The following is a 9,977-nucleotide window of genomic DNA, read 5'->3' as shown; positions in this document are numbered from 1 at the left end:
CAGCGCCTTCAGCAGCACTTGGTCCTGGGGTGCCCCGTGCAGCAGGGAAAGAACTGACGGTCCTCCACTTGCTTTGGGCGCGGCCTCCAGTGCTGGTCACAGCCCAGAATGTGCCGGATCCGTGTGTGGAGACAGCCGTGGCCGCGACGTGGCAGCCAGCAGTCACACGTGGTGTGGCGGCAGAAGTTGGGGTTCACCGGCTCCGCCCCAATTCCACACGGGCCTGAGACAGTGTCCACATGGACATCTGGGAAGTGGGGGACTCATCCGGTCCCCCGAAAGCCCAGGACCGGGCCATCCCCGCAGCCCCACGACCACGGCCTCACCCCTGTGGCACTCAGCACCGTGGCGTGGGACTGGCACCTTCCACGCGATGAAGGACACGTGCTGCCTCGTCCTGGGCTGAGCCTGCCCCCAGCTCTGGGCTCTGGTCGCCCTGCTCCTGCCTCCCAGGGGAGGACCAGAGCCTGGGGCTGAGGACCATTAGCATCTCCATTCTCAGGTGATTGAGATGCTGAAGGCCTGGGCGTGCCGCCGCCTCCCTCTGCCTAAGGCAGCAGCCGCCCAGGGTCTTGGGTGTCATTGAAGGTTGGGGTTCCTGAGGGGCCAGCGTGCTGAGGTGATGCGGTCACTCACCTCCCACTCTAGGGTCTGTGCATGGAAACCCCACGTCCGCTAGAACCGTGGCCCCCAGGCCAGGAAGATGGGTGACACTGGGAATTGGGTCCTGGGTGACGAGGGCAGGACAACCAGCCGACCGCACTCGCCTGTGGCAGCACCGGGCCCGGGGGCGGCGTGGCTCAGCTTGAGGCGTTTGGGCTCGTCCACGGATCCTGGACGCTGCCCGCGGGCCCTCGGCACGGCCCGCACAGCGCACAGCGCCCGGCGGCGGCGGCTCTGCAGCCGGCGGTGACCGCGAGGTGGCGGTGCCGGCTCAGACATCGGCGCCCGGGCGGCGGCTGCGCCCGCGGGACGTGCCGGGTGTTGCCGCACCGGGTCCGCGGTCGGCACGCCGTGTCCCCCGACCTCCCACAAAGGTCCTGGGTGGTCCCCTCGTGTCCCCCGCGCAGCGTCCCCTCTGCCCACAGTGTCCGGGGTTCGCCCGCGTGGCCTCCCGGCTCTCCTGTGCTGTGTATGGTGCGAGGTCCCGGTGCCCTCACACGTGGTGCCGTGTGGCTGATGAGAGTCGTCAGGGAGACGGGGTGCCTGTGAGCCCCCAGGACTCCCCGTCTGCGTCAGGGCCGGCTAAGGGGGCGCCGGGAGGACGCGGCGATACTTAGGCGACCGCCCCCGCCTGAGCGATCTTGACCGGGTGTGGTGAACTGGTGTCCACGGAGACCCTCCCACAGGCCGCTCGTGGCACAGGGTCTTGGGGTGCTCCATCCAGCACCCAAGAATCTCAGGATCCTCTACTCTCTTTGGGTGAAGTTCCCAAAGTGGACTGTAGCCCTGAATGTGCCGGATCAGCTGTGTGTGTATAGACAGCCATGGCAGCGAGATGGCAACCGTGAATCACACGTGGCGTGGCGGCAAAAGTTGGGGTTCAGTGGCGCTGGGACCCAGGTCTGACCAGGCCTAATATTCAGTCTCCACGAGAGGCATCCGGGAAGTGGGGCACTCATCCGGTCCCCCTAAAGCCCAGGACCGGGCCATCCCGGCAGCCCCACGGCCACGGCCTCACCCCCGTGGCACTCAGCGCCCTGGCGTGGAACTGGCACCTTCCACGCGATGAAGGACACGTGCTGCCTCGTCCTGGGCTGAGCCAGCCCCCAGCTAGGGCTCTGGTCGCCCTGCTCCTGCCTCCCTGGGGAGGACCAGAGCCTGGGGCTGAGGGCCATTAGCATCTCCATTCTCAGGTGATTGAGATGCTGAAGGCCTGGGCGTGCCGCCTCCTCTCTCTGCCACAGGCGCAGCCGCCCAGGTGGGCGCACCCGACCCCAGGGTCCTGGGGTGTCATTGAAGGTTGGGGTTCCTGAGGGCCCAGTGTGCTGAGGGGGTGCAGCCCCTCGCCCCACGCTCTGGGGTCTGTGTGTGGAATCCCCACGGCATCCGAGAGCCGTGGCTGCGTGGCCCCCAGGCCGGGGCGATGGGTGACACCGGGAACCGGGGCCGTGTCCTGGGTGACGTGGGCAGGACAGAGCCGCGTGGCGGGAGCCCGAGCTCACCGGGAGCGACTGCACTCGCCTGCGGCAGCACCGGACCCGGGGCGGCGTGGCTCAGCGCGAGGCGTTTGGGCTCGTCCACGGGTCCTGGACGCTGCCCGCGGGCCCTCGGCACGGCCCGCACAGCGCCCAGCGGCGGCGGCGGCTCTGCAGCCGGCGGTGACCGCGAGGTGGCGGTGCCGGCTCAGACATCGGCGCCCGGGCGGCGGCTGCGCCCGCGGGAGTGCCGGGTGTTGCCGCGCCGGGTCCCCGGTCGGCAAGCCGTGTCCCACGTCCTCCGGCGTGGTGTCCGGATTCGACCACGAAGTCTCCCGGGTCGGCCATGGCCAGTCTCCCGGGGTGCGCAGGGCCGTCAGGGAGACGGCGCCCGTCTGAGCCCCCGGCCGCGCACTGAAGGTGGGGAGCAGAGGAAACTCTCTGGGCCATGAGGGTCCCCACGTGTGACGGACGTGGCGCTCGGCCAAAAGGAGAGACACTCCCCACAGCCCCACTGGTGGCACTTGGTCGTGGGGTGCCCAGTCCAGGGCAGCAGTATCTCAGGGTCCTTCACTTTGGACGCAAACCCCAATGTGGACCGCAGCCCAGAATGTGCCGGATCAGTGTGTGTGTGGAGACAGCCGTAGCCACGAGGTGGCAGCCGAAATCACACGTGGCGGCAAAAGTTGGGGTTCACCGGCTCCGCCCCAATTCCACACGGGCCTGAGACAGTGTCCACATGGACATCCGGGAAGTGGGGGACTCATCCGGTCCCCCTAAAGCCCAGGACCGGGCCATCCCGGCAGCCCCACGGCCACGGCCTCACCCCGTGGCACTCAGCACCGTGGCGTGGGACTGGCACCTTCCACGCGATGAAGGACACGAGTCACCTTGTCCTGGGCTGAGCCCGCCCCCAGCTTTGGGCTCTGGTCGCCCTGCTCCTGCCTCCCTGGGGAGGACCAGCGCCTGGGGCTGAGGGCCATTAGCATCTCCATTCTCAGGTGATTGAGATGCTGAAGGCCTGGGCGTGCCACCTCCTCCCTCTGCCTAAGGCGCAGCCGCCCATGTGGGCGCACCCGACCGGGGTCCTGGGGTGTCATTGAAGGTTGGGGTTCCTGAGGGGCCAGTGTGCTGAGGGGGTGCAGCCCCTCGCCCCGCGCTCTGGGGTCTGTGCGTGGAATCCCCACGGCACCCGAGAGCCGTGGCTACGTGGCCCCAAGGCCGGGGAGATGGGTGACACTGGGAATCGGGGTCCTGGACGCTGTCCGCGGGCCCTCGGCACGGCCCACACGGCGCCCGGCGGCGGCGGCTCTGCAGCCGGCGGTGACCGCGAGGTGGCGGTGCCGGCTCAGACATCGGCGCCCGGGCGGCGGCTGCGCCCGCGGGACCTGCCGGTTGTTGCCGCACCGGGTCCCCGGGCGGCACGCCGTGTCCCCCAACCTCCCGCAAAGGTCCTGCGTGGTCCCCCCGTGTCCCCCGCGCAGCGTCCCCTCTGCCCACAGTGTCCGGGGTTCGCCCGCGTGGCCTCCCGGCTCTCCCGTGCCGTGTATGGTGCGAGGTCCCGGTGCCCTCACACGTGGTGCCGTGTGGCTGATGAGAGTCGTCAGGGAGACGGGGTGCCTGTGAGCCCCCAGGACTCCCCGTCTGCGTCAGGGCCGGCTAAGGGGGCGCCGGGAGGACGCGGCGATACTTAGGCGACCGCCCCGCCTGAGCGATCCCGGTCGGGTGCGGTGAACTCAGTGTCCACGGAGACCCTCCCACGGGCCGCTCGTGGCACAGGGTCCTGGGGGCTGCACTTCTGAGCACAGGATTTGGGGTCCCCCCGGGTGTGGGCGCCCACCCCTGAGTGGATCGCCGCTTTGCCTGGGCACATCCGTGGCGGCTGTGGTGCCGCCGTGGCCGCGAGGTGGCAGCACCGGCCGCGGCTCCCGGTTAGGATCCTCTGACTTAGGGGAAACTGTGGGGATCGTCCTCGTCCTCAAGTCCAAGTCCACGCTTGTCTAAGTCTGGGGTTTTCTGTAGTGAAATCCCGGGTTCACCGGTGACAAAGGCTGGGGTCGGGCAGGGTTTGGCTGGCGGCACCCCCACTTCCCGGGAGGTCCGCAGAGGTTCCCCTCGGGTCCCCTGAGTCCTGGTGTCCTGCCCGTGAGACTCTCTCCGTGGTGTCCACGCCGCGACGTGGCGGGCACCACACGTGGACTCACGACCCCACCCCAGCCACACGGTCACGGGCGCTCCGTGCTCGGCACAGCCAGGCGGCCGGTGGCGGCGGCGGCGGCGGGACTCAGCTCGGCTCTTTGTTCTGTTCCTGAACCGGCGGCTGAGCCGCGGGCGGGAGGGCGGGAGAGTGTGAGCAATGGGGACAGAGCCGTGAGCTACGGGGGGCATCCCGGGTGTGCATGTCCACAGGGGGTGTGTGTGGGGGGGACCCTCAGTGAGAGCCTGCCCCGTGGCAGTGCCACGGTAGCCAAAACCACGCCAGGGAGCCGCCGCGTGAGCGGTGACGGCTGTCCACCGGCCCGCGGAGCCGCTGCTGCCCACTGAGCCCTGACCCCCGCCACCACTCCCCACCGCCCGAACCCGGGACCCCAGGGCGTGGGGGCGAGCGTGTGGTCTTAACACGGCGGCGGCCACGCGGCTGCCGGTGCCACCCACGTCCGCGGGCTCCGCCGGGAACCCGTGCCAGAGCGTGGCGCCCACCCAGGCGGCGGTGGGAGCGGGCCGCGGTCGGCCCTGCGGGAGCCTGTCTCACGGGGGGGGGGTGTTGGCGGGGTGGCGGGGTGGGGACAATGCCAAGCCTGTGTGGCTGCCAGGGGAGGGGCGCGAGCTGTCTTTGGAGAATTTCGATGGGGTGAGGTACGTGCGCTGGACCGCCCCAGCCCGGAGGTGGGCCTGGCGGCGCCCCAAGGACGGTCTCCGCTCTGATTGGCCGGTGCGGCTGGGGCGGGAATTCTGGGCGGGGCCGGCCGCATTAGAAAAAGCCCGGGCTAGGGTCCGGGACAGGGGTGGGTGGGGGTGGGGGTATGGGTGTGATGGGGAAGCCCGGGGGAAACTGGGGGAACTGGGGAAGCGGGGGAGCCGAGGGGTAACCAGGGAAGCGGGGAGCCGGGGCAACCAGGGGAAGATGGGGAGCGCGGGTGGGAAGATTGCTTGGGGCCAAGGATCACCTTGGACTTCTGGAGCCTGGCAGGAGCGGCGCTGAGGGCCGGCGGGCCCGGACACGCCGCGGAGAGCGCGGCGTGGGGGTGAAGGGGCCGCCGGGGAGCGGAGCGAGAGGGGGGAGCCAGGCATTCATCCCGGTCACTTTTGGTTTCAGGACGTGGCGGCTGGTGGACACGGGGAGCAGGACACGCAGCGGGGGCGCCGGGCCTGGGCCCAGGAGTAGCCGGCAGCCACGGCAGCGGAGGACGGCGCTCTGCCGGGCAGGTGAGCCCCTTCCCCTCGCGGCCGCGCCGCCCCGGCCTCCTCCGACCACGAGGAGGCCCCGGGGCGCGAGGACTGCGGCGGGAAGCGGCCGCCGCCCGGCAGAGCGGCAGGAGACAGGCAGACGGTAGCACGGTGACATCGGTCTCGGGGGTTGCCGAGACGGCGCGGGCCGGGGGGCCTTGTGCCCGCCCGGGGCGGAGCGCGCTGACGAGGGCAGAGCGAGTCGAGGGGGCTGCCGGCGAGGGAGAGGACAGAGGGCCGCAGGAGCCCACCACCTGCACGGACACCCAGGCCCGGTCACACTAGGACAGGATGAGCCGGGGGCACACTCAGCAGGGTCCCCAGCCGCTACTTCACCCACTGTAACCCACTCAGGAGAAGGCGCAGGAGCGGCTCCGGGGCCGGCACCGCGGCCGCCGGAGCCTCGAGGGCAGGAGAGCGGGACGAGGGCGCAGTGCCGAGGGGCGTCACCGGGGGCACGGCGGGCGGGCGCCAGAGATTTCTGCGGCGAGGAGGCTGCGGGCCCGCCTGGCGCCGTGCCCGCGTGGCACTGCACCGGGGGCCGCGCAGGGAGACACTGGTCCCCGCGCGGCCCCCGGGAGGGGAGGAACACGACAGTCAGCATCCAGGGGAGTCAAGGACGCAGGCAGGACCAGACTTGGCGAGGCGGGCAGGGCGGCGTGAGTGCGAGAGGCGGGGAGATACGGGCACAGGCAGGGGCGTGGCGCAGCGGCCTGGCGGCGACCGAGCGGGCGATGAGGCGGCGCTGGCTCCGGAGCCGTGGCCACGGCGGGCCGCGGCGAGGACGGAGCGGAGATCGGCGTCTCCTCCGCGTTCGAGCGGAGACCAGGTGAGCATCCCGCCCGCCCGCCCTCCGGCCCCTCCTCCCCGTGGCCCGTGGCCAGCGCTGACCCGCGCCCTCTGCTCTCTCCAGCCAGGTCTCCGTGGGGGCGGCAGCGTGCCAGCCGGCGTGGCCGGGCGCCAGGAGGCGCAGAGCGACATGACATGGTCCGGTGAGACGAGAAGAGGGCGGAGCGCCCGGCCGCCCAGGTCAGTGCAGGTGCGGGGCGAGGCTCCCGGCCCTCAGCGGTGTCACCTCACGCCTGACCTGTCTCTCTTCTCCCGCAGAACACCGTGGCCCGCGCCCACCGGGGACCGCAGCGCCCAGCTGGTCTCTGTCCTTTGCTTTCCGGAAGGAGCCCACACACAACTCACCCTTCGGGACCTCAGAACCCTCCAGATGACAAGGTGAGCCCCCGCCCCCTGCGCCCCGCGCCCCCCTCCCTGCCTGGGCAGGTGGCACCGGGCCAGGCCTGGCACTCATCCCGCCCCGCCCCCGCTCTCCCCGCAGAAATGGTGCTACCCAGCTCACGCCTGGGCCTCGGACCCCGGACTTCTTCAAGTCCCTCTAGCTCTGACTCGAGAATATGCTGCACTTGGAACCACTACACACCCCGTCTCAGGAACCAGCTCCGAAGGTGAGCGCGGGCACTCCTCTCCGGAAGCTTCCGCCCACCCAGCCCCGCCGGCCCCACCCTCACGCCCCGTCTTCTCTCTTCTCCGCCCGCAGGTTAAGCCAAAGGACTCAGATCGGCGACACCAGCACCACCGGAAGCGAGCAGCCCCCGCGGCAGCACGGCCCCCACGGCCATCCCACCATCTCGGCCGCGCCCCAGCCCGGGCTGGAGACCACCCCAGCCGCCCGCCACCAGCACCCCCCTCTCTTCTTTCTTCCGACTTTCCTGTCTCTGTTTTCTCCTTCTTTCTTTCTCTCTGTCCTGGCTCAGCAGCCCAGCACCGGGACTCCGCGTCCCCCAAACCCCTGATTAATTTGCACTATGAGTCGTTTGCACTGGTTTGGGGTCCCGGGACCGCCTGAGCCTCTGAGCGTGTGCGTGAGCGTGTGCGTGAGCGTGTGCGTGACCACTGCCGAGTGTGCCGGCCCCCTCGGGCCGGGCCGCCCCAGCCCCCGCCCTCCGTCACTGGGGGCGCTGGGCGCGGCCGAGTGCGTGGGGCCCTGCCCCCCCTCGCCCAGTCTGGAGGCTCCGCCCACAGGAGCCCCTCTTGCCTGTGTCCCTCCTCACCGGCTTCACCAGAAGCCGGGCTTCATCAATAAATCCGTTACAGCATTTGGTCTCCGCGTCTGCCGTGCGCCGTGGGTGTGGGTGGGGGCACAGGGGAAACATGCGAGAACATGAGAAAACATGAGAGGTGGGGGGGTGCACAGAGGGGTGGCTGGGACCCCTCACAGAGGGGTGGGTGGGACTCCTCGAGGCTGAGGGACCAGGGGTCCCTGCAGGGAGGGGTGGGGCTGGGGCTGGTGAAAATAAGGGGGTGCTCAGTCATAAGAGTGCCCCCCGCCGAGTCTCTTGAAGCCATACAAGTGAAGAGAAGGGGGTGCTCAGTCATAAGAGTGCCCCCCGCCCCCCCTGAGTCTCTTGAAGCCATACAAGTGAAGAAGGGGGTGCTCAGTCATAAGAGCGCCCCCCGCCCCCCAGTCTCTTGAAGCCATACAAGTGCCTGGTGGGCGACACCCCAGGCCTCCCTCCCCCACCCCCAGATCCTGATGGCCTGGGCTGGGGGTTGGTGTGTGGACTCCTCTTAGGGCCGTGGGCTCGGTGGGGATGGGGGTGGGGTGGGGGGCTCGAGCTCACAGGCACACAGAGCTGTCCCTCCCCCTCGCTCTGCGGTGGGGAGCTGGGGGTTGGGGGCATAAAGCAGACATGAGGTTCTGCTCAGCAGCCTGAGGCCCGGGCTGGGGGAGCTGCTGGCTCCGCAGCCAGGGGACAGCCAGCCAAGCAGAGAGGGGGCAGGGGAGGGAGGGGGAGGAGGCAGGCCCGCGGAGGCGAGAGGCCTGGGAGGGGAGGCAGCGAGCAGGCGGGAGAGGGAACAGGCGGGGGAGGGAGGCCAGCAGAGGGGTGGCGAGTGAAGAGAGGGGAGGAGGGGAAGAGGGGGGATGGGACAGGGCAGTGAGGGGTACCAGGGGGTGAGGAAGCTGAGGGTCTCACACTGAGGCCCTGGGATGGGGGTGACGCAGCCCCCGCCCTGGGCCCGGCTGGGGCCTCTGGCCGGGCCGGCGGGCTCTCTGCTCCCAGCCGGGCCTCCGGGCTGGGGCCCCGCGGGGGCAGCGCGGGAACAGGAGGAAGCAGCTGTTGGGAATGAGCCTGGGGTCCCAGGCCCCTCCGGTGCCAGGAAATGCCTCCGCTCAGATAAAGGCTGATAGGAAGGCCTGGGAACCCCTTCCCCGGCCCTTCCGCCCAGGATGCAGGGGCCTGGGAAACCCACCCCACCCCGGCCACCCAGGCTGGGCCATCCTGCTCCCACCCCCGTGCACAGGGCAAAGGCCACTCAGAGAGGCCCGGCCGAGGCCCTGGTCCCCCGTCCCCAGAGGCTGTCGTGGGGCCAGCCCCCACCCCGACGGGCTTTGTGGGCGAGGACCCCATCCACTCGCTGCCAGCGTCAGGCCTGCACAGGGCCGTGGCACAGCGGGCTGCCGGCGGCGGTGGGGGCAGCCTGGGCACCTCAAGGGCAGCCCCCTGGGGTTGGGACGGAGCGAGGGGAGACAGGAACACTGGGGATCGGGGCCCTGGGAAGGGTGCTGGCCCTCGGGGTCATGGAGTTGGCAGGGCCATGTCACAGACACACACCACGTCACGGACACACACACGCCACATCGCGGTCACACTCTGGGCTTCCCCCAGCGTGTCCGTGTGTCCCTGTGTCTGCCTGTACTCATAAAGTCCGGCACAAAGGCCTCTGCGAAAGGTGCAAAGGCCTCTGGGATATGGCTAGAGGGGGTGCCGAGGTCCCCAGTGTCCCCCCACCTCCCCTACTGGACGCACCCTGGGCGGCCATGCTGGCCTCTGCTTCTGGGGGTTCAGGCGGTGGGACCTGGGGGGACGGGGCGCCTGGGGAACCCTGGGGCTGAGGGGGGGCACAGGCCACGCCGAGCTGAGCTGCTGCAGGCTGAGCCCTGCCCCGCGGCCGGAGCAGCCCTGCTCCCCTCCCCCGTGGAGCCTCGGAGCCTGGAGGAGGAGGGGGCCCGGCTGGAATGTGTTTACCTTCGGCCCAGCCCGGTTTCCTGCTTTTGAGAAAGGGGCTTAGAGAGGCTGTTAGGCGGGCTCCTGCCCCCCACCCCCGCACGTTCAAAGCGCCCCGCGCTGAGTGAAGTGTCACCGAGCAAACAGGGGCTTGAATTTCACTCCCAGCCCGCCGGCCGGCGGTGTGGGGGCAGGGGCGGAGGGGGCTGGGGCGGTGGGGGCTGGGGCGGTGGGGGCTGGGGCGGAGGGGGCTGGGGCGGTGGGGGCTGGGGCGGAGGGGGCTGGGGCGGTGGGGGCTGGGGCGGAGGGGGCTGGGGCGGAGGGGGCAGGGAAGGGGGCTGGGGCGGTGGGGGCTGGGGCCAGGGGAGGGGGC

General features: G+C 70.6%; 1 protein-coding gene across 1 annotated transcript; it reads left to right on the top strand.

The window, feature by feature from the left end:
• The first annotated feature begins 3,367 nt into the window (after positions 1-3,367).
• On the top strand, positions 3,368-7,693 carry LOC123651943 (WAS/WASL-interacting protein family member 2-like). The gene is given in 9 exon segments (XM_045578253.1): positions 3,368-3,532; positions 3,641-3,696; positions 5,455-5,564; positions 5,879-6,414; positions 6,499-6,614; positions 6,693-6,777; positions 6,780-6,812; positions 6,916-7,042; positions 7,135-7,693. Coding segments are annotated over 9 exon segments (1,488 nt in total). The 3' UTR covers positions 7,395-7,693.
• The last annotated feature ends 2,284 nt before the right edge of the window (positions 7,694-9,977 follow it).

The sequence above is a fragment of the Pipistrellus kuhlii genome, unplaced genomic scaffold, assembly GCF_014108245.1.
Source record: "Pipistrellus kuhlii isolate mPipKuh1 unplaced genomic scaffold, mPipKuh1.p scaffold_m20_p_91, whole genome shotgun sequence".
NCBI classification, from domain to species: domain Eukaryota; kingdom Metazoa; phylum Chordata; class Mammalia; order Chiroptera; family Vespertilionidae; genus Pipistrellus; species Pipistrellus kuhlii.
The sequence above is the reverse complement of the archived record's forward strand: the minus strand, read 5'-3'. Positions and strand labels throughout refer to the sequence as shown.